The following is a 25,341-nucleotide window of genomic DNA, read 5'->3' on the forward strand; positions in this document are numbered from 1 at the left end:
GTGAGCGTATATAAGCGAGCAGCGGACGGTGGCGATCAGGAAATTAAGAGAGTTTTCCACCCACGGTAAAGGCTTTTGATACATGTATACTGACTGAGCAGGTGATGCAGCGAGCGTGGTTTCGCGCCAGTGGACGAAGACGTGACCTGCAGTAGCAGCACGTGAGTGGTCGATGTGTTTCTGTCGAAGAAGTTTTGCTATTGAAGTGCGGTCAGTTGATGATGCGAGAGTTTCCTGCAAGGAAAATCTCGAACGCAGCGGGATGACAACCGGCGCAGGTTAGTCAATACACGAGAGTGTATACTGTAGCGCGTGTTGTTTGTGCCCATTGTTTTGAGTGTATTCGAATATTTTGTGATTGGTGTCATGTTGTATTTAATAACTGCCGAGTGTGCATTTTCTCTTCCTAATTATGGGACTAGTGACAGCGTCCAAAGATAGCAGCGCGTTGCATTATAAAATACTTCAAATACAAGAGTAAGACGCGTAGCCCTTTCTTCTGCGTCCTCAGTTCCACTCATCTCCAGGTATAAAATAAACATAACGTCAACTCATATTGAGTGTATTAAGTTTATACACATCAGTTAGTGCAGCCACGCTCCAAGCAGACCATGGTCATTCATCACAATCTCGTCTTTGATTTCTTGAAGGATTTCTGGCGGTGGGTTGTAACTCGCTGCAACGGCCTCCACCTGCAGTGCAAAAAACTATGGTGACGCTGCAGCTAACAATTAGCTATATTAAACCTGCTAGTTTGAATTTATGCCTTTCAGTGACAATAACAATGTGCAAACAGCATATACAAGATGCGTGAGGCTTCAAACTTTAGATACAAAAAGGTGGTTTTTTTTTTCAGCACGACATTTTTGCGCCCCTCTTTGTACACACCACCTTTGGCACAAAAGTGCGGTTGGGTAAGTCGGTCTTTTTGATTTCCGCTTTATGTACTAAAAGCTGTTCACCATTACACGATTTTACATGCTTGTTTCAAAATCTTTTAAATGTATCTTTTCTCACCAGTAAATCAAAACAGTATGTCAGGGACATTTTGCACTTGCATTTCACGCGACAGTAGGTTCCTACAGTATAGCTAAAAAAAGATACCCTACAAGAAACTACCATCGTTAGTAGTCGCGTGTGATGAATATCGTACAATGTTTTAAGGTCTTAGGTTCACAATGTGAACTAATAACGACGGTATTGGTTGAAACATTCAAATCAGAACTGATGGAAATAGCATTGCTGAAAAAAACATGACTTTCTTAGAGTGCAGCGAATGATTCATAAAAACAGAAAGAAGACCTTTTAAATATATATATATATTTCTTTCCAAAACGCAATACCAACCAGCCCAAGTAGCCACTCTTTTGCAGAAAATGGCTTAAATTAAGAATAATAATAATAATAATAATAATAATAATAATAATAATAATAATAATAATAATAATAATAATATTAATAATAATAATAATAATGGTGTTTCATTCCGGAATCCATCATATTACTCTGAGAGACACCACAATACAGAGCTCTAGAAATTTTGACCCCCTGGGTTCTTAAACGTCACCTATATCTAAGCACAAGGCCCTCAAGCATTTTCGCTTCCATCTAAAATGCGCCCGCCGCCACAAAGATTCCCTATATTGTCCCGTGACCTGTGGGTCAGCAGCGGAGTACCTTACCAATTAGACCACCATGGCGGGCAGAAAATAAGCACATTCAAGAACTTCCCCATAATGCCATGACGCAGTTACAAAAGCATCACTGGTGGGAAGATTTAAATCAGAACCGATGGAAATGGCATGAAATGAGCATAATCAGAAAGTTTGCCATATTGCCATGATGCCATTACAAAAGCATCCCTAGTGGGAACATATCAATCAGAACTAAAGAAACAGGCATGAAATTATAATATTCAATAACTTCCACATACTGTTATCACGATGTTACAAAAGCAACTGTGGTGGGAACATTTCAATAAGAACTGATGGAAATGGCATGAAACGAGCATATTCATAAACTTCGCTCTTTGCCCTAATGTCATAACAAAAGCATCCCTAGTGTGAACATATCAGCAGAACTAATTATGCAGTTGCAAATGAAACTGTGGTGACAACATTTCAATAAGAACTGATAAAAATCACATAAAATAAGCATATTCAAACATTTTGCAATATTGTCATGACACCATTACAAAAACATTCTTGGGGGAACACTTCAATCAAAACTGATGAAAATAGCATGAAATGAGCATTTTCAACAACTTCCCCATATTGCCACGGTGCAGTTTCAAAAGCAACTTTGGTGGGAATACTTCGATAAGAACTGATGGAAATGGCATGAAATGACTATATTCATCAACCTCCCTTATTGTCATGACACCCGTTACAAAACCGTACCCGATGGGAACATTTAAGTCCGAACTGATGGAAAAGACGTGAAATGAGCATATTCAAGAACTTCCAGGTATTGTCATTATGCAGCTACAAAAGCAACTGTGGTGCCAAATTTCATTGGGAACTGATGGAAATGACAAGAAATGAGCATCAACTTCACCTTATTGTCATGAAACCGGTACAAAACCATCTACAATGGGAACATTTATATCCTAACTGATGGAAAATGCATGAAGTGAGCATATTCAAATACTTCCCTATATTGTGATTATGCAGTTACAAAAGCAACCGTGATGAAAAATTTCATTAGGAACTGACGGAAATGTCATGAAATGAGCATATTCAGAAAATTTTCCATATGAACACCATTATAAAAACATCCCTTGTGGGAGCATTTCAATCAAAACTGATGGAAATATCACGAAATCAGCATATTCAACTTCCCAATATTGCCATGACGCAGTTTCAAAAGCAACCTTAGTGGGAACACTTCAATCAGAACTAATAAAAATGGCATGAAATGAGCATATTCACCAACTTCACCTTATTGTCATCACACCCTTACAAAAGCATCCCGGATGGAAACATTTAAATCTGAACTGATGGGAAAGGCATGAAATGATCATATTCAACAACCTCCCTATAATGTCATTATGCAGTTACAAAAGCAACTCTGTTGGGAACATTTAAATCAGAACTGATGGACCCCATAACGTCAATAAACAGTTACACAAGCAGCCTTGGTGGGACCATTTTATTATGAACTGATGTAAATAGCATGAAACTAGCATATTCAGAAACTTCGTCATATCATCACGATGATGTTACAAAAGCATTCCCGTTGGCATACTTGCCAACCTGGCAAATGATAAATTCGTAAAACCCCCGAGCGGGAAAGGCAATCGGGGGGCGGATACCGACTTTTTTTTTAATTTGTAGCTGTGATGAACAAACAAAAGGGGAGGGGGTCCCAAACACAAGCGCAAATATCACCGTTGCCGTCTCATATTGGCTTGAAGTGGCCGAACACACCAGAGTAGGGTTTCCTACTAAGGTGAGAGTCTCAAAGTGGGAGCCCAAATGCTCCCGAAATTTCAGGTCATCAAAACAATTAGCGCATGTATTCACACGTGAACGGCTGGGACGACGCAGCTGGCTAACGCAAAAGCGTGGGTCAAAATTTCGGCGTTGTTCGTTACTAGATTCTTTGGACAGGAATGCCAAAACGCTTCTAGTTTTTTTTATGTATATTTTGACCGCCTTTAGTCTACCTCTGCATCAGCCACGTGCCCTCAGAGCTCGTAGGTCACTATCGGATCGCTGTGAGTGCGGTTTTGTGCGCAGTGGTTGCGGCAAACAGTAGTTTTGTTTTCTATCCACGTGTCTTCAAAACAAGACGTTTTTATGCTATATTTGATCACAACTGTAGCGGTTTTGTCCACAGAGTTCGCAGAAAGCAGCGTTGCTTTCACTGTTCGAGCTTTGGCCGCGCGCACACTTTCGTAGAGCTCTGTCAGTAACTCCGTCGCCATACATGATCGTGTAGAACAACCGCGGTTTCTTCCACAGCGGTTGTGGCAACGACAACCACATGCACTGTAGAAAACTGTGCCTGCGCTGGTCGCACGCGTACTTTCGAAGCTTTGAGCACAATGCTCTCGATCAGCCTTCGTTTGATGGTTTCGGTACTCAAGTTCATATCGCACGCCGCGATTAGTAAAAAGTGTTCAGAACATTCCAATTTTTGGCCCAATGGACACGTGAATCAATAAGGCTAGGGAATTTTACGAATTCGTATCTGCCACGGTTTCACATCACTGAAAATCTACTGTACATTTAGATGAGCGCCTCTCAAATTCGTTTATAATAAAATGCGGTAGGCTCGCAAAAAGTCTGGAACTGACTGACCTGTATTTTTTTCCATGCGACCAGATCTTGTTCACAAATTTACGTTTCCTAGAGATTTACACGGCATCCGTACAAACGAAAGAAATGAAGGAAACGGTCAAAATTCCGGGAGTCTCCCGGATAATGCGAGAGACTTGGCAGGTAGTGATGTTGAGAACACCAATACATATTGTTCTCTACTGGTGGCGGAATATAGCACACAATGCCCTTTTTGTGGCCTCCGTAACTAGCTACGGCAATGTGCTGTAGCCAATCGCGGAGGTCACGTTATTTTACAAATATCATTTTTTTATCGAGAATACAACGTTTCTTTTTTTTGTAAAACTTCAGACAAGATTCGTAAAATTGGAAGAGCAGTCAAAATTCGTACATATTACGGAAAAAATCGGACGAGCTTGCAGGTGTGCGGTGGGAACATCTAAATCAGAACTGGTGTAGAAGGCCTGAAATGATCATATTCAACAACTCAACAACTTCGCCACATTGCCACGCGTGTTCCTTTTTGCGCCCACAAAGACTGTCAGCAATGCTCTGCACAACCGTGTCTCATTGTTCGAGAAGAGTCACAATTGTAGGAGATTGTTTTGTCAAGATGGCGCGCAGAACGCACACTGTCGAGCTCACTCAAGAGCTTGCGCAACGGCGAGTGAGGCGGCGCATCCTAGAAACGATCAGTTTTTTTTCCGACGGCCGACGACTATTCACGCCGAATTCATATTTCAGTGTGAATTCCTCCCAGGCTGTCCTTTCATTTTTCTGGCGAAGGTTCACTCAAATAAGAACGTTAGTTTGAACATCCGACCTGTGGCCTCATCCACGTCATGACCACGATGCAATATATTAAAAAGAAAAAAAATGCATTGAGACAGCACTCATCATACTCGCTTACCACATGCCAAAAAAAATTGATATTTGTCTAGGGAGTCTCTGGCTGCATTTTTTAAACAGTTTCGGGCACTCCTGTGTATGCACTTCCATAACGCATGGTTTTGGTGTTCAAGTAGTATGTTTTGTATTAAAAAAAAAGTCACTGCGGTCGCACTGATGTGACGTCACGTCAAGGACGCTCCTCCGCTGTCGCTCGTCTCTTTTTTTTTTCTGCGCCCGCCGCATATTGACACTTCAGCGATATGTTGGTGATTACTGTTTTGCATGCCGCTAATCTCTCAAGATACAAAGTGAGAGGCTTCGTAAAAGTTACTGCGACCGCAAATAGTATCCACTATTTAGCTTAGGATAGGCATACTCCCGTCTGAACGGAAGATTTATTGTGAAAATTGTTGTTTTCGTTGCCTACAACAAGAGATCTACCACCTTGTCACAAGCAGTAATGGTTGCTTCACATGGGAGCACCACTAATAGCAACGATTCCAACACAAACACCAAAAAGTCGAAATGAACTATTTCGATGGCACAGTCCGTGACGTGGCCCAAGTGATAAATTAAACAAGCTTCGCCTTGATGAGGTGACGACTGGTCTCTCACGTCATGTTCACGTATAAGTAATCAACTGCAAAAAAAACTTAATTTATGAGGTGGCCATCTAAACATGTAGTTACGAGTGGGACAACACCGTTACTATGATTCTGCACAAAGACAGCATCTGACAGCAATGAGAATTTCCGCACGTAACCTCAATAAACTCCGTGAAATGAAGCTTCAAAACTATTGCGAGAAAAATCAAACTTAATAACGTGTTGAGTGAGCAAGTACACGAGAAAAACAGACAACAGTGGCGGTACTATAGCGGCGGCAGTAGTAGCGCCTTTCAGATATTTTGCGAGACTCGATAATGCATGTGAGCGTAGGGCTTGGCACACCAGCGAGGAAACTGTCCGTAAATACGTGGAGTCCTCCGATACTAATTACCCTAGAGTAGGAGAGACCTTCACATCTTCTATCCGTAAAAATCTCCACCTAATAATTTAAATATTGTCTTGCGTCTCAAAATCACAGGATTACGAACCACCGAGTTTGTTGTACAAAAGTAGAAGCGTGTTTATGCTTTTCACAGCCGTCGGAACGCGGCAGCCGTGGCCAGGAATGGGATCCATCATAGGGGTTAGCAACGCGACACAGACCTTTTTATTCCTTTCACATTGCCGACGACCGAACGCGCCATTGTGCAAAAGCAAAAGCAAACATTAATTGTTTGACCAAAAACATTACCGATTCTGTTTTCGTCATTCATCTGGAGCTTTAGACGGGCCGAGAACACAAAGAGCGAAACAGCGCACGAAGTGAGCGCATCATTATGTAGGCGCCTGGCGGCGGGCATCTAACAGTCCATGGCGTGACGTCACCAGGCCTCCCACAAGCAGGTGCCACACCAACTTCTCGGAACTAATAGTGCCTTTATAGAAAACTCTACGACCCCCTCACCAAAGTGGTCTGTCTCTTCTGTCTTTGTTGTAGGTGTGATCATGCATTATGTTAAACACATGCGTACAATAGGCATACTTGAGATATAGCGTTGCCAAGCTTCAAAGGGTTACTAACCTCCATCAGCTCATCCATTGTGCGGATGAGATGAAAGGCTGCTGTAGTTTGCAGCACGGTGATGTACGTCTCGTTCCTGCATCGGAAGGAGAAAGCATCGGCTTGGTCAACACATTGTTAGAGTTGTCTAATAACACAACATTGAAACATACAGCAAAAAAATTCAGATATTTGGTTTAAGCATCTATACAAAAGACGTACCACAACACCGATACAAATAGTAAAAAAAAAGTTTCAGCTATTTTGTTTAGGCGTCTGTACAGGAGTCGTAGAAGCGTCTATAGAGAAGACGTAGAATGCTTCCAATTATTGACTTAACAAGATAACTGTAAGAATAACCTAAAATGTAAAGAACCATCAGAAAGGTATAGTTTACCGGGCTTAGCCGGATAGCGAACTTACTGGGATAGAGGTGCGCATGCACAGTAGGGTACGTAACCTGTACCGCTCGCCGTACGCCCGCTATTTTTCAGATGTAATCTTACCGTGTTAGCGTGGTGCATGTAGTGTACATAAACATGGCGGCACATTGGGACGTTCGCTTCCAAGTGATTTTGGCATAGCTTAACCCTTTCGGCCCTGGCGGAGTCAATTGACACCACCGCACAACATTTCCCCTAGTATCTCGGAAACGTAACCAATACTGCTCATTCTTGGGAGCATAGTTCTTCAATGATTCCCACTGCATTTGACATAAATATTGCGGCACATTTGTGGAGCAAACGGGTGCTTAAAATGCTTACTAACAAACTTGCTAACCCTTGGATAGGTGGCGCCACCATCTCAGCTCGGGCACGTAAACCAAAAAAACAGCGGTGGCGGTATTCATGCTCAATAGACAGTAAGAGCATTGCGGTTGGCAAGGTTGGTGAAAACTCCTGCCTTCAGGTCTACCCCAGAAGCTAGCTTGCAGCCTGAGATATGAAGGGGAGATTCCCACGGCAGAAGGGCGAGTCACGCTCCCTTGCGCACCATTGCCCACCATATAAGTTGTTCTGTAGCTGTAGAAAGCGTGTTGACAAGTATGAGAAGTGAGCAAAGAGATTATCAAGAAAGAGCGTTATACGTGCACTGTGGGAGCTTGAATAGTATGCATATTAAGGGACTTCAACAAGGACGCGCTGGCTAGACCATAGTTTCTCACCGCCATGTGTGTTGAGGTAAAACTCCAACTGAGGGTGCCCATTGAGGTGACGTGTCTTTAGTGCTCCAGGAAATTTTTAAAATGTAGGCCGCTACCAAAAAATAAAAAAGGATGATGGCAAAGAGACACCACGCGTAATTCTGTATGCTAAACCGATCATTAGGCGCTATGCAGGGTGGCCAGAGCTTGCCGAAACTCTGGAACTTGCCGAGCTCTTGCGAGACGCTCTTTTCAATGAGCCATCAGTACAAAAAAATTCAAATCTGCCCCTCATCGCGACGCGTTTCATTGGTTACGATGGAACCTGGCACTCGTCAAGGACAGTCGACAAAGTAGGGCGGTGTTTCCAAACCAGGGGTATTGACTTTCATTTGTTTGTCGTTCTAGTGATTGCAAAAGTGAACCCATGAAATAGAAGTGCCGGAAATTTTCCCGATTATATTTTCTAAAAGCACGAGATGTTTAAATTTATTTTGAGGCTTTTAATGCCTGCACTATACTCTGCTTTAGAGTATAATAAGCATCGCGATGTTCTAAGTCTGAGTGCCTTAGAACATCGCGATTGCGGTTAAACCTGAGGTCAGGTGTTAAGTGGACACAGAAGCCAAACAACAATTTCCGTCAGAGTGAAAACTTACTGTATGACAGCATCTAAAACGACAATATCATCAACAACTGTGCCTTATGCACCGAGAAATCAAAGTAAATGCACAAGAACACAAGCGCCGCAGTAGCATATTTTCAAAATGATCGCAATCACATCAGAAGGACAGCCTACAATTAATCACTAGAAATCAATCTAACTGCACTACATAAAGACCGTTCTGTGCATTAAGACACAATAAAATGCTGCTTGTTCGTTTATGTTCGATTCCTGAAAAGAAAAAGAACCATGGGACGTTACTCTACGGAATGGCGCGAGTGGTTCGAAAATTCAATTTTCGCGTGATTACACTTGAGAGATGGTACCATCTAGCGGGGCACAGTTGAAGTAAAAGCGTCTGCTGCAATCTCAAAGCCAATGGCAAGAAATTGATCAATGGTTCTTGTTACTGCTGTGGCTCCCGCTGCTTCCAGTCTGCTGCTACTAGCGCAGTAAAGCCGGGCAACGTTGTGCATGCCAACTATGACATGAGACTGCCCGGTCAGTCCGCTTCTTGAGGCGGGTAATTTGAAGTGTGCTAACCCGATGAGGAGCACTAAAACGTAATTTTATTTCAAAATAGGCCCTTCCTTTGCACAAAAGTAGCACTACAAGGTTTCTCGACCACTATTTCAACAATCGACGTTTACTTAATAGTCGACTTTACTGTCCCTTTGATCATCATGGTTAGCCTGTATAAGTTTCAGTACACTACTCGGGTGGTGCGGGCCCTCTTCGTGATCATCATCATCTGCTACAGCTACCGAGCACGTGTGGCCGGCTAATTAGCAATTGGGCTGGGTGGTATACTGGGCTAGTTAGGCAATGACATGCTACGATCAAGCTGATTAAGCCAAGTCATGTTAAGAGTCATGCAAGCAATTACTAAGTAAGAAGACCATGTTAATGAAGTCATGAAGCTAGTACCATGTAAATTAAAGCATGTAAATTCACGTGCTAATCAAACCATGCTAATAAGGCCTTACTTATATGATGACACATAGAATCGTGTCACGGGATCATGCTAATTAGGTTCACAATAAATAGCTCCATACCATTCATGACTTTGCTAATTACACCTGGGATAATTATTGCTACCTTGTTTGAAACCTTACAAATCAATACAAAACTGTTCAGTGTTATGTTCATTAAGTCATACCTAATTAAAAAACCAAAAATAGGAGAGCTGATGCACAAGCAGACCAAGCAAATGAGTAGAAGACCCACTTAAAAAGCTGGAAGAAGCTACGTTATCACAAGCTCCTCAATGGCTTCAGCTTTGTGAAAAGTACTTCATGCAAACCAAATAATTTTATAAGCAAAGGAGCTGTTAATATCCAACACATCAAAAGGTTGACAGTCACACCGGTACCATGAGAGTCACGAGTTGAACAGGGGCATTCTCAGAATCAACTGTTTTTTATTCGAGTTCATACGTCAATCAGTTTGATTGATAGACACCCGCGGTGAAGAACGGGTCCATCCACCGTCGTTTGCTGTTGCCCAGGAGACGTCCTCACACCACAACGCCAGCGAGCGGCACAATTGATCTATTAGCTTCGCGCAGACTATGCACACATGCACGCAAAAGTAAAAGCTATATCATCATGTGGCTTTGATGTCTGGCTTTTAATTTCACCCTGCTCATGACGTATCCACTCACAGCCACGTTGCCACCATGATGTGAGCCCCCCTGGTGACTACCTGTCCCTATATTTATCAGCGATATTTGTTAGAAGCGAAACAAACAACACGAGAAGACTGTGTGTGCACCCATGCTGGCTTCGAGAGTGGAAGTTTTATGTGGCAGGTTGAACGACACAGCCTGCCTGAAAGAGGACAGACGCCCACGAACACGCCTGCGAACGGCACGTGTTCAGTTGGCAGAAAAAGAAATGTGGTTGAGCCCTGTTTTTATAAATCGGTGTTACACAAAAGCGAAACGTGTCCTTGCAGGGGACATTGAGCACTCGTGGTGCATTTTGCCACAAGAGCAATGCAATGAATGCTACAGCAGCAAATTGCAATGTCACGCGAAAACGGCAAGCAGCTCAAAACTTGCAGCGCACACATCAAGCAGAAAGCATGTACGAAATGAGCATACACTACTAGAGCCCGGACAAACAACTGCCAGAGCTCTACACTTGGAGCACGCTGCTCAAGCAGAAAAACGCATTTAATGAAAGAACAGGAGAGGCACCAAAAATTGTCACAATTTCACCTTCTTCGTGTGTGAACAGCAGTGTTGCGTTTCTACACCGGAATCGGATGGAATCTGTAATCATTCCACATTTTAGCGACCCCGGCATGGGATTGAAAGGAAATGGCCACAAAGCTTGAATGTGATGTGACGGAATGGAATTATGTCTTTTTACGAAAAAAGAGCACATTTTAGTCAATTTGCTGTTTCGAAAACGTCAGACAATAATAAGTCAGACCTTCAAATTTAAAAATTAAGCAGTAACTTGAAAAGGCTTGGCTTATTATAAGCAGGGTACCTTTATAAGAAACACACGTAATATAATTGTGTGCTTACATAGACTGTTGCTCCAAAGCTTTTCTCTATTCTTCGCGTAACCACGGCTCTATACCATGGTATCCGCCTCGCGGAACTATATGGTGGCGGCATACCAACCTTACAATTTGTGATTTTCCCCCTTTTTTGGGCCTCAGACGCCTGCTATTTCCTCATCTTTCACTTTGTTTTTGCTTCTGCCACAATCGAATACTCGAATGCATGTTCGAAAAAGTGCTTCTCTTTCCTACGCCTTTCCTAGACAGTGCCGAAATTGTAGCTGGCCTCAGAGTCGACTCACAATACACGGTCCTTCGCGCTCGCAAGCTTGTTCTGTCTTCCACAGTGGTCATCACTTTCGATGGCCCACACGTTCAGTACTACATCGTCTACCAAAGTGGATACTACCACGGCAAACCGTATCGAAAGTCTGTGCAGTTCTGCAGCAAATGCGGTGCCATTGGGCACCAAGAAGACATCTGTCCCATGCACAGAGAAGACTTCTGTTACAAGTGCGCACAAGACACAGTCTCCACATATCACGAATGCATTCCCAACTGCTAAATATGCGAACAACCCCATGAAACCGCCGGCAAGGAATGCAAGAAGAAGCTACGACCAAATCCACCACCTAAACAAGTTAGACAACAAACGATCGAGAAGGCTAAACCTGAGACAATGGATGTAGTTCCCGCAGTGAAGACTTCCCCGAGCTTGACAAACCATCGCCTAGCCTCAGTGGCACACTGCACTACAAGCGCGGCCGAAGCAAGTCTAGGTCTATTTTACGATCGCGCTCCAGGTCTCACACAAGATCACGCTCACTTTCCGCCCAACACCTCAGCTATGCTGATGTAACACGTGTAGATACAACTTTCCTGGACAACGAGACACTCCAGATTGCTCATCTACTGAATCAACTGCATTCAAGAATTTGGAAAAAAATGTTTCGAATCAGCAAAAAGCTCTGAAAAGCCAGCGTGACCATCTCCAAGAACAAGGTGCAGTTGTTTATAAGCCCGTAAACTATGCCAAGAACAAGAATATATCATCGAGAAGCCGAATATAGGGAGGCTCATTCGACTATTCGAAGAACAGCACCAAGCTAAGCAACTGGCCACGGAACTCATCACAGCAGATATTGAAGCTGTCGTGAAGGCCAAAGTACTCTCAATTATAGAAACAAAAGTCGCCGCCCTTGTCGACTCGCAGCTCACGGCGACAGTAGTGCTACAATGCACAGCAGCAGTCGAGACGACACTCGAAGCATTTGTCTTGGCGAAGTTGGTGCCCATCTCCGACCGAATTGGTGACACGTTCACGACGCTCAGCGATAGGATGGACCCTCATACAGCCCAAATCAGCGATCTCAAGTCACAGTGAACCAACTTCGTGGCTCATGTCAAGAACAAATGCATTAGTCACGCGGAATTTGAAGACTGCCATGACAGGAAAAAAAACCACGCCCACAGAGAGAAAAAAGTTTCTCACTCTTTCTCTCCCGAAGGCGAGCAGGAAGCGTGCAAGATATTCATGAAAATTGCAGGCACTAAGAATAGCATTTCTACTCCGCAACCAACTTTTCGCATTTGGCAGTGGAACTGTCGCTCATACAGACCCCGGCTGGCGAATTTACACGAATTTAGAAAAGTAAATCAACCCGACCTCATCGCTCTACAAGAGAGCAATACTGAAAAAATGCGGCTCGCAGGATACAACACTGTCGCTCTGACCCCGAGAACCGCCATTCTACTCAAGAAAGCTGTTGTGGCTTAAGTACGCAAGATAGAAGACACTACAGCTGAACACTCCATCGTGGAAGTCATACCGGAACGAAAATCACAACAAAGCCTCTACGTCACTAACGTGTACAGCCCACCACAAGATTAGCTCAGGGACTACAATTACTTCATCCGCGAACTCAGAAAATGCACAAAAACTCACTGGTTAGTGGTCGTAGGGGACTTCAATGCGCCCCGCGAAGCTTGGGGCTATGCCATCACCACCAAGAAAGCCGCGAGTGTCAACAACTCCGCTCATCAGCACGGCCTCACATTGTTGAATGACCCGCTCCAGTCCACGAGAGTGGGAAACAGCATCTCGAGAGATACCACCCCCGACCTCACCTTTACACGAGACGTCAAGAAGGTGGAGTGGACCTATCTCCACAAGACGCTTGGTAGTGATCACCACATAATTCAATTCGGAATCGAATATGACCAACGACCTACAAAACAGGCACAGCAAGACTGACGGATTGAAACGTTTCAGAAACGAGCTCGATGGTGACAACGCAATAGCGGACATAGACACCTGGCTCACCAAGATTCTGGATACCGCCAAACTGTGCACCGACGTAATGCAGCTTAACGAAGACAATCCAGCAGTGAATTCCCACTTACTCCACCTCTGGGAGGCCAGACGAGCCTTACTGAAAAGATGGAAGAGAAAAATTGAAAAATAAACTCAGGAAAATAATTTTTCTATTGACAGAGCAGGTGCAACAGTATGCCGAACACCTAGCGAGACACAACTGGCGCGACTTCTGCCGTAAGCTGCAGGGTACGCTCAGCACCAAGAAGACGTGGCGCCTGCTGCGGACTCTCCTTGGTGACCACCTCGCCAAGACGCAGCAGCGGCAACGAGTACGTCAGCTAACACACAATTACGACGGCTCAGAGGAAGATCTACTCCACGAACTATGCAACAAGCAGTGTGGCCCTGTCTAAATAGTGGCAATGCCACCACTACACAAAGAATACGAAGGCATGCTCAGCTCCGACCTTGACAGGACCCTCACACCAGCAGAGCTTCAAGGAGCTCTTTACAAGTTTACAAGAAACACGAGTCCAGGCAATGACAGGATAGTCAACAAGCACCTCCGACAACTACTCAATCAGGTTACGACTGCTCTCCTACAGTACTACAATGACTGCTGAGACAAAGGAGAGCTTCCAGCCGCGTGGAAGCATTTGGAGGTTATCATGATACCTCAGCTCAGCAAGTCCATAGCTGTTGACGACCTTAGACCCATTTCTCTGACCTCGTGCGTTGGCAAGCTGTTTGAGCATATGATCCATGACCGGCTCACGTTGCACCTTGAGGACAACGGGTACTTCCCGGACACCATGTTCGGCTTCCGCCAGCTGCTTTCTACGCAGGACATCCTCTTACTCCTCAAAGATCTAGTTGATCGCTTGAGCAAGAATAGCAAGTCGTCCCTTTTTGTCATTGATGTCAAAAGCGCCTCCGACTCTGTTAGCCACAAAGCAATAATACAAAATCCCGAAAATACCGGCTATGGTTCCAAGATTCATGGCTATGTTCGAAGCCTCCTCACCGGTCGTGCGGCCACGGTGGGAGTATACAACATATGGAGCGAAAAATTTGAGCTGCCGAACAGGGGTACACCTCAAGGCTGTGTGATGTCACCACTCTTTTTCAACGTGACACTTTTTAAGCTCCCCCGGCTTCTCGAAAAAATACAGGGCCTACGTCACGCCATCTACGCGGACGATATTACGCTTTGAACGCGAGGCAAGTGTACTGGAGAGCCAGAAAGCTGCCTTCAGGAGGCGGTCAATGTCATAGAGAACTACCTCAAAAGCTGCGGCCTCCATTGTGCACCTGAAAAATCGGAATTACTGGTACTCAAGGCCCGCACGTGAGGAAGACCTTCAACGTGCGAAGCGTCAGACCCATGCATCATCCTTCGCGGGGTCCAAATACCGAAGGTCACCTCGTTTCGCATGCTCGGCTTGCACCGGCACCACGACGGTTCAGGGGCCGCCACGCTTCCTGGACTTCGACGCACAGTCTTCCAGCTCACTCATCTCGTATGAAGAGTCGCCTGAAGGAAAACGATACCCTGAGAATTGTGCAGGCTCTTCTAAGCAGCCGAATCACCTATGGAACCTCTTACCTCGTCCAGAAGCTGAATCTGCAAAGCTAGCAAGCTCGCCATAGGGCTACCTTGACATCGACCACCAGACTCCTAAGAATGGGTATACACAACACCTGGCAAGAGCTGGTAGAAGCCCAACGGACCAGCCAGCTCAATAGACTTAAGCTTACGTCGACGGGCAGATCAGTCCTTGAGTGCTTGGGCTACAGCGAGAGCTACATCTGCGAGGCCGACCGCAAAGAGAAGATGCCGCTATACCTGCGAGAATCATTAAACATCGCCCAAGTACCGCGTAACATGCATCCCGAGTACCATCGAGAAAGGCGAATTGCTCGAGTCGATACCATCCGCAGAAGACACCAGCACGATCTAGACGCTCGCTACGTCGACGCGGCTAAATACCCGGGCAAAAACGCCTATGCTTTAAGTGTGGTCGACGCAGAAGGACAAGAGCTAGTATCCGCCACCCTCCGGGTGCGGAGCTCCGAGTCTGTCGAAGAAACAACGGTCGCCCTTGCCACTACGACTGGTAAGGACGCGGTCGTAGTTTTCACAGATTTCCAATTCACTGTCCGCAATTACACGCGAGGCCGGATCTCCACTGAAGCTCTCGAAATTCTAGGAAAGAGCTGATCTTCGCTGTGTTACACCTGCCTGGTATGTGTGCCGGAGCACGAGGGGCCCGAGAGAAATGAAGCGGCTAACGCCACGGCCCGTGGTCATGTCAACCGGGCCTTCCTCAGAGCCTTGCTTTTCCCGCGGTTAGTCAGTGCTGCAGAAGAATTGAATACCGTACCACCGACGTACAACGACATCCTACAACACTATCGTCTAGCTCGTAGGGTGTACCCGCCACATCACCCGAAGCTGACTAAAGAAGAGGCCACAGCATTTCTAAGACTTCAAGCTAACACCTATACACACGGCACCCGACTGCATTGAGTCTACCCAACGCTATACGCCTACAACTGCCTGATATGCGACGTGCCAGACACACTGGCCCACCTATTATTCGAGTGCCCGTGGCGCCACGAAGATGCCAATACCAAGCCCGCAACGACTGCAGGTATCGACCCCCTAGCCGAGACGGGGGAGGCCAAGATTGCCGCACGTGACCTAGACGACCAACGAGGACTTGTCGCCACGGCCCGGGAGGCGATTGTGGCCAGAGTATTCCTGGAATAAGGGACTCTCCCGCCTAGGGTGATCCCGAGCTCACAAACTCGGGAACACTGTTTCGAAAAATAAAAGTGTACATCATTATCCTACGCTGGGGTATTCTAGAAATGAAATTTGCTTGCCTGGTCATTCGTTCCGAGGAATTTTTTTCTTCAGTTTGAGGAATTGAATAGAATGACATTGCAATAACTTGTAATTCCCCGTAATGGAATTGGAATGGAGTGAAGGTGCCATTCCGCAACACTGGCGAGTAACACGCTCGTTTGTAAACACCGCCCCTGAAATGAGCGAATTTATGTTCGCGCTCTATAACTACTGTAACTTCCAAGCAAACTTGCACAAGAAGCACAAGAAGCACAAAGCGCCCGAATGTCAAGATAAGCGCGTGCACGAGCGGGCCAGCACGCTACAGAACATCTATACGCACTTTGACGCCATGTGGAGGCATGCGCGCACAGCGACGCGGGGGCGGTGCAGCAAGACGACCTTTTAAGCGCACGTGCTCATTTAGCGCCCGTTGTACTATCTCGTTACTGATGACGAAAACATGCTTGAGTTGCTAAGCTCTCAATACTGCCAGTGGTATTTGGTGTTTATAAAAAGCTTGTCGTTACCAAGTTGGCTTAGTAGATAGCGGTGCGCGCTGAGGAGCGCGAAGTCGTTGCTTCGACACCCAATTGCGGAACTTTTCCTCATTTTTTAGACGCGAATCAGCTCTTTGACTAGCCTGTGTAATGCTGTCTCTCCGTACGAACACTCTGCGCGCTGCAGGTGTTGCCGTGGTGCAAAGTAGATCACACCTGTGCTGCGTGCTGACGTCAAGCTCCCCTCACCGTGCGCACTCGTCTAGGTGCCTGTAGCCACTGCCTCGTCCGTCTGCCCGCAATACATCACGCGACCGCCACTCGCTACTAGGCGGATTTGTCAGTTCAAACGCAATAAGGCTGACGCGTGCCTAACGTATGCGTTGAAACATGTCTGTACGCAAGCCATCGCTTCAAACGCATCTTCCTGCGCTCACCGCAGCACCAGGCCTCTACAGCACCAGGCCTCTACAGCACCAGGCAGCACCAGGCCTCTACAGCCATCTAGCGATGGCTGTAGAGGCCATTGATTGCGGCGAGTTTCATCATGTGCGCGTATGGTGGAATTACTAACACTTCTCTCAGCGGTCAGAGAAGTTAGTGTGCGATTTCCTTGTTAGGGGAGCTCAACGAAGCTAAAATTGTTATTTCAGAATGTATCAAAAGAACGTTAGCAGAGTAGTTACCGCGTCATTTTTCATAAAAGATGACGAAAATATTTTTGTATTACTTTCAATATCAATAGAAGAGCTGTGACTGCTCGAGTTCCAAGTATCGAGATTATCTTGACGGTCTAAAAGCAGCAGCTCATTGACATTGATTGCATTTCTGCCGGTCAATTTGTTCAAATTGTACTATGGTTAGCCGCGATAGTTTTTATCAATCGGCATTACGAAGCTCCGTTTTAATTCAGCTTTGATATAACAATGTGAGCTTGTGTGTCGGACTTTACGTGCCGCTACAACGGAGCGAACATGTGTAAAGCCCGTGAACTATGTCAGCTGCTGTGCTTCACCCACGTCCGGCTGCGCAGCCTCCACCATGAAAATTCAATGCCGGAAAATCACCCGGAGACTGCCTTCAAAATCGGAATAATCGTGTACAACGTAGGCGTGCTCACCCCTGAGCTAAAATGTGCTGATTTACATCTTAACATGGTCCCTTCCTTTCGCATTCGCTACAGTTTTTGCCATTTCATAAGGCTTTTCGACTTGTACAGCTAATGAGATGCACGCCTTGTGAACGTTTGAGATTGTTTACTTCAATGTCACATTCGCTGAAAATATTCATACTGCTGAACTTTTTAACACAGATGTAACTTGTAACATCACAGCATAAGTTTTACCTGTTTATGCTCTAAATGAGTCTGCTACATTACATGCTCATAGATTGAATACATGGTATAGTCAAGTGAACTTTTAGTACATATACGCATTCGTACATTTTTCATACGTTTACAATCAAGCTTATTACATTTGCATGGACCACACAGCCTATACAGCTGGGCAAAGAGCTAGCTTTCTCCTCTGAAGCACACCACTAAGACAAATTCATTAAAATACCACCTAAAAGACAAATTCACAAAAATAGCATTGTTATATGTCCACATTACCTTCCTTATACGCAATGTCATCAAACACCGCAAATCAATTGACATGCATAGTCTGCATGCCAACAGTCATGCATCAATAGTCATGTCAATAGTCATGCATCGCAAATCAATTGACGCTTCTGATGAGTAACCGCGACTGTTGTTTCCCCTTACAAGCCAAATGCAGCCTCCGAGGAACTGCTCATATCAGTGTACGCTTGGAAGCTCCATCACTGAACCTATCTCAAGTCTGCGAGGAATGTGTCATCACTGAAAGCAAGCTCATGGGCCAAGACCCTCGCATGGTATGGTTGAAAACACTTTAGTTATTAGACCTATTTTTATTTAACCATTTCTTTTTTACCCTCCTAATGACTCTGTTTTTTCTGTTCTTCTAAGAACACTCGACAAAAGAGAGACCATTGATTTCTAAGCTACCCTCATCAAGTCATTAGAAGCTCAACAGTTGCGATAATGACAACCCCATGTGCCACCAATATGAATGGAAATCTATCACTAACCCTCAAGAGGAAGGTAATAAGAGCTGAAGCTTGCCGGTACGTACATACGGAGCAGAAACCTGGAGGCTTACAAACAGGGTTCACATAAAATCGGGGACGACACAGCGAGCAATAGAAAGGAAAATGATAGGTGTAACCTTAAGAGACAAGAAGAAAGCAAAGTGGGTCAGGAAACAAACTGGGGTTAAGGATATCGTAGTTGAAATCAATAAGAAATGGATATGGGCTGGACAAGTAGCACGTAGGCAGGATAACCGCTGGTCATTAAGGGTAACTGACTGGATTACCAGAGAAGGCGAATGCACGAAGGGGAGACAAAGTCCGGTGGGCCGATGAGATTAAAGAGTTCGCAGCTATAACGTGCCAGCAGAAAGCGCATGACCATGTTTACTGGTGGATCATGGGAGAAGCCTTTGCCCTACAGTGGGTGTAATCAGGCTGATGATGATGATACACCAAAAACAACCACCAACATTCACGCAAGCAGTGAGCCTTAATGTTAAAACATATGTCAATATTTATGCTTCAAAACATGTTTGTTTACATGACAGAGTTAATACAATCAAAATGAGAAGTAATCAGTAATTTGTATTCGCTTGCATTTCTCCTACTGTGACTGCATGACCATAATTCGTAGCTTGTCCAAGGGCATCCGAAATCTCATCTGCTGAGAAATACTGCAGTTCGGATGTTTTCTACCTGTCGTAAATTTAGTTTAGTTTGATTTTGCAAAATGTTGTGATAACTCCGGACATACTTCTGTGAACAGCAACGAAAACAAGAGGCTTCCAGCTTTAATTACCCGTTGTGGATACCAATGTGTTCAAACTATCGAGAGATTTTCCCCTATAGAAATAGACAGAGCTGTGCGCTTTCAGTTAACAGAGTTCAAATAACGACCTTTTACTGTAATATTATATGTTCTACCTAAAAGACCTGACACGTGAAAAATATTTTTAAAAGTATGTTAATTTTAACAGAACAATGAGTGCACTCAGTAGGTATTTCAGAGTTGTTTCATCATTGTTAATCACCAGTGTTTGTACATGTTGATGATTCGAATGCGTACTAACATAATATTGCTGTGAACTATGTAGCCAAAAGGACTAGAATTGTGTGATACCCATGTTAAGAGTGAGGCAGACAGTTAAGAACTAGTGAAGAATAGAAATGTGAATTCAGCTTCTGTCGTTGTCCATCATTTGAGCCGTGTCTTTGATGACTAAGCGCCATTGGCGCAAAAAGAAGCTCATTATTCATCTGTCAATGTACAGCATAAAAACTTTGAGGATCATTAAGAAAGTAAGAGTGATTTGGTTCCAAACAAGTATATATCCAAAAGTTTTTATTGGTGGGCTCAGTTTAACGAAAAACAACTTCACTTTTCTACAGAATCACTGCTGACTTTATAGCACTTTTAGTACCATCGCAGTAGTTTCATTAGTCGGTCTGCATAAAATATTGCCACTTGGTAATTAAACCCGTAGCAAACGGTGATCTTGAATTTCTCGTTGTCTTTAAATTCTACCCCGATCCACTGTTTCAAGTGAAAGAGGAGGAAATAATCACATGGTGCTGGCTCAGGACAGTAGGGGCGTGCAATCAGTGTTCCCAACCAAAATACTTCATCTTTCCTTTGGTTTTGACTGTGGTGCAAGGATGCACGTTGTCATGTAGGAGGACGATTCCGAATGAGAATTGGTGATGTCATCAATGTTTATCGTACTTATCGTATTTATCGTACTGTGGTGGTGAGTGTTTCACAGTATACGTTAGCTGTAATTGTGGCCCATATTTTATGAAACTAAACACTAAGAATGCCCTTTTTGACTTGGAAAGTTATAGCCATCATTTTCTAATGGGAGTAGGCTAGTTGCTTATCTTTTGTTCGGTTTTTGTAAAAAGTAGTGGTGGCACCACCGCGTTGTTTCTGCAATTGCGTACACTATCAAGTGTCGTCACCCGTGCAACAGTGTGCGAAAACAAATCACCTCTGTCTTATTAGTGGCAGTCCAAAAGCGCTTGTCCACTTGACGTCCTTTGGTGTTTGAGTTGGTCGGTAAGCATTTTTGTAACCCAGCTTGAACAAGCTTTGCGACATACAATTATGAAAATTGTAGTGAGACCAACAAGGGGGACTCTGTCTTACAGACCACTATTTGTTAGTCGTCAATCTATTGCAATATCCAGCCAACTTGAACAATTTGGTTCGTATGGATGCTTGGCTTGGCGCTTCTTTGTCGTACACATTTGTGCAGCAATTTCAGAAGTCTCAACACCATGTTCTAACACTTGTTTCAATCCTCAAAGTGGGTCCATAAACAAGGCACAAATCCCCGTAAATTGGAAAAGCTAGGGAATATTTTGCATACAAAAATGTAGTTACAGTGTGCACCTCACAACACCTGGGAGCAACGATATTCGCCAACATTGTTGTCTGCGTTCTCCGACAAAGAGATGACTGCCGAGCCAGAACAATCCTTTCAGAACTGTTGCTGAAAAGTAGCAGATTGTGCTTTGCATATAGCTCTTCAGTCTGATGTGCGAATATGAAAAAATTATGAACTGGCTTTTACTTTATGAATAACCGTCGTAGAAAATTCTACTATACAAATTTGACCGAAATGATTACTCACTGCCTATTTTTTCAACATAATTGCTGCCATGACTTCCAGCACCTCTAGGCTGTCTTGTGTTACTTGTGTTCCATATGGTCCTATTGTATACGTATATATCGTGTACATTGTATTGCGAGTGCTGTCCACTGGTGCATAATTTCTTTTTTTTTTACAAATGAGATCTGGAGTATACAAACAGGCATTCATTACCTGCGTCAGCGGAGCCAAGGGACACCCTAGCAGACAACACTTTTGTATTAAACAACAGCGCCACTAAAACGTTGAGGTCGCTGCACACGGCTGAAAAGTTGACTGATTGGCGGCGCCGACGTACTGGTAACAGTTTTTTTTTTTTTTTTTTGATAACCACTGCACATGTTTCACATACATTTCTGATGCCACACGCGTTTTTGTAGTCATATTTATTGGCACTGCTATCACGCACTCCACACAGTCTTCATGCCGTGGCTATTATAGAGCGAGCTCGGAGCAAACTAGTCTGCCCGAGAAGCTCGGTTCATCCTGCCTAGCACCACTGTACTACCGTACCCCGGAGCCAAAAATAACGCTAACACAAATAACTGCGAGACAGCGAGACGGTACAGACAACTTCAAAACCTATGTTTCTTCCTAACTCACCGTAAAGAAACCGGAAAATGCTAATCTGTAACACTTAAACTAGCCATGTTGCAAACTGCAGAATGCATTGACTAAAACATTGATTGATTGATATGTGGGGTTTAACGTCCCAAAACCACCATATGATTATGAGAGACGCCGTAGTGGAGGGCTCCGGAATTTTCGACCCCCTGAGGTTCTTTAACGTGCACCCAAATCTGAGCACACGGGCCCACGACATTTCCGCCTCCATCAGAAATGCAGCCGCCGCAGCCGGGATTTGAACCCGCGACCTGCGGGTCAGCAGCCGAGTACCTTAGCCACTAGACCACCGTGGCGGGGCGACTAAAACATTCTAGCTACGTGAAACAGGAAAAAGTTTTTGAAAATACTATTTTGTTTTGTTGAGCTAGAGAGAGATTAGCAGGTTGTGGAAAGAAAGTTATAGACGCTTTGCTAAGCTAAGCGGTAGGGAATCAAAACCACATGTTCTCTGGGAATACTACCGCTTAGTTTAACGAAATATGGCAGTACTTCAGGAACTCCCACCTATTCGCAATCGTTAATACGTATACTATAATTTCTGGAGCCCTCCACTAAATAATATACTAGTGGAGGGCTGCAGAAGTTTTGACCCCCTGGGGTTCTTTAACGTGCACCCAAATCTAAGCACACGGGCCTACAGTCTTTTCGCCTCCATCGAAAATGCAGCTGCCGCAGCCGGAATTCGATACCGTGACCAGCGGGTCAGCAGCCGAGTACCTTAGCCACTAGACCACCATGGCGGGGCTACCATCTCAATCGTATGACTTTATTTGGCAACGGTGCGTTAATCAAAGCACATACTTTTTTTTCTCACGAGGCTCTGCTCGCGTTGTGCTTTCATAGTCACATTCCTGGTCACATTAACTATGGTATCGCTTCATGGGGAAGCATGTACACTTGTCACTTGTCATCAACTCAACACATCCAAAATCAGTCAATATGCATAATCACTTCTACATTCACACAATCTTTGCATGCGTCTGTATTACTCCGCTCATACAATATCTTGCCAGTTATTTATTCGTTTCAATTCCACATAGTTGTCTTATTCTACAAACTGTTTCATAACAACCTGCCGCTTCCATTAATGTCACGTGATTTTGGCACAATAAAAACGTGACGAGATTCGCAGTTAATAAAAATATTTGGTTCCCCATAGCTTATAGTAAATACGGCAAACAAACATCTGCATTCACAGCAATTTTATTTTGGAATGATTCGCTTACAGCCATCAAATCTCGTGTTTCCCTGGCAACCTTCAAAAATAACCTCAAACATCACTATCTGAACCAAATGTCTCATGTCATATCTCTTTTCAAATCGACTTTTTTTCTTTACTTGTACCTTTGCTTTTTTCTTGATGTGCGCTTTTTTTATGTTCCACTGACGTAATTGTAGATGTTTTACATCTTATTTGTTTTGATTTTGCTCTATAATCCGTTCATTTGCTGTATTATTAATTACGATCTGTATTTGTATAATTAACCAAGGGTCCCACTACAGCTTCTTACTTTGGGACTTTTGCCTGTATACATGCTGATGTTGTAACATTTTGTTTTGAAAGAAAGAAACAAACTCAAATGTGGCGAATTGGCGAATGGGCTTTGAAGCTACTTTTGAATTCACACTCATAAAAATAGGCTACTGGAATGAAGCTTCAATATAAAGCGCAAATATAGGACAAACCTTGTCTAGGTTTATATAGCATAACCAGCCTGCTGCGCAAACAACCCGAGTTTGATCACGACTCAGACTGGGATTTTTTAGTTTATTTGCATTTTTCTCGATTAATATGTCACTCACAAGATGATTTCTCGCTCACAACCATCGACGCCGATGCCGAAATTTCTAGGAAGCGCGCCTTTTAACGCTATCATGTTAATAACAAATCTAGGCCCTGCTGCGGTGGTCTAGTGGCTAAGGTACTCGGCTGCTGACCCGCAGGTCGTGGGATCGAATCCCGGCTGCGGCGGCTGCATTTCTGATAGAGGCGGAAATGTCGTAGGCCCGTGTGCTCAGATTTGGGTACACGTTAAAGAACCCCAGGTGGTCGAAATTTCCGGAGCCCTCCACTACGGCGTCTCTCAATCATATGGTGGTTTCGGAACGTTAAACCCCGCTTATCAATAACAAATCTAACCCATTAAAGAGGCAAATTTCAGTATTGCACTACGCAAGTGTGACTGTAAACGGCGCTTCTCAATCAGAGGTCACTTACGTCGCCCCTGGTTCTTGCGTAGCGTTACTCAAGACCTGAAGGGCCCGTTCTCTTAGGCCATAAGGCACCCTCACAGATGCAGCCGCGGACTCGTTCCAGGTTGCCCAGAGCACTTCGTCATACACCCTGAAAAACAAGAAAGGTCATTTGGGCATGAAATACATGTACGACAAAGAGAAATGGCATGTCACGACACGAATTCTATAAACAGCTTGAGAACATCAGTAAGTCATTACGGTCGTGTACATTTGTACCAAAACGTATTTTGCGTGCCTTGCAGGAATGAGTAGTATGAATCTTGACACGCACTGAACGAATGCAACTGGCATATCGGATTAAGGGAATATTAAACAACTGTCATGGCATCAGAGAGTATATATGGTCCTATACTAGCATTGGTGTGCTCGTGGTGGCCCATATTTTGTTAAATATTACTAGCTTATATCCCTGTTTAACATTGAATGGCAAATGTTAAATGCTCTGCAGCAATGGATAATGTCTACTAGTACAGATACAGAGTAAATGTCACCGTTCTTACTGTTCCCATATAGTAGCATAAAAATCGCAAATGTGCTACCTCCAGCCAAAATTGGCGGAGCTATGCTGCTTCACGCGGGCCCTAAAAGGTCAACACATACTCTGTACAAGAAAAGGTACGTACTAGCTATCTGCTACAGTACCTTTTGAAGTGTAATATACATCATGTGCCTTTGTGACGACAATTGTGGCTTTCACTGGCTCGCGTCGCGGCTCTAAATCTGTCTTTATTGCCTGCAATTCGATGGTCAGATATCCTTGGGCAGGATCTGGCATGAATCTGATGCAAGAGAAGTACACATGTCGTCGACGTGGTGGCAATACTGATTCGTTTGCTTGTTTCGTCTGCCTCTCAGATTCGCTGCTGCTTGGTGCGAACGCTGGCATTATTTTGCAAAGTGCATATTGCATTCATCATTGA

The 25,341-nt window shown here is 44.3% G+C and overlaps 1 protein-coding gene across 1 annotated transcript in view; it reads right to left on the reverse strand.

Annotated features, from left to right (window-relative positions):
* Positions 1-561: 561 nt before the first annotated feature.
* Positions 562-25,341, reverse strand: part of LOC142785137 (uncharacterized) — a 67,741-nt gene continuing 42,961 nt past the window's right edge. The window contains exons 3-5 of the mRNA XM_075883580.1: positions 24,384-24,509; positions 6,804-6,879; positions 562-692 (exon numbers count right to left, since the gene is read on the reverse strand). Coding sequence (XP_075739695.1) covers positions 585-692; positions 6,804-6,879; positions 24,384-24,509 — 310 coding nt within the window. The 3' untranslated portion in view covers positions 562-584. The remainder of the gene's footprint in view (positions 693-6,803; positions 6,880-24,383; positions 24,510-25,341) is intronic.

This window comes from Rhipicephalus microplus, unplaced genomic scaffold (genome assembly GCF_043290135.1).
Source record: "Rhipicephalus microplus isolate Deutch F79 unplaced genomic scaffold, USDA_Rmic scaffold_18, whole genome shotgun sequence".
Lineage (NCBI taxonomy): Eukaryota > Metazoa > Arthropoda > Arachnida > Ixodida > Ixodidae > Rhipicephalus > Rhipicephalus microplus.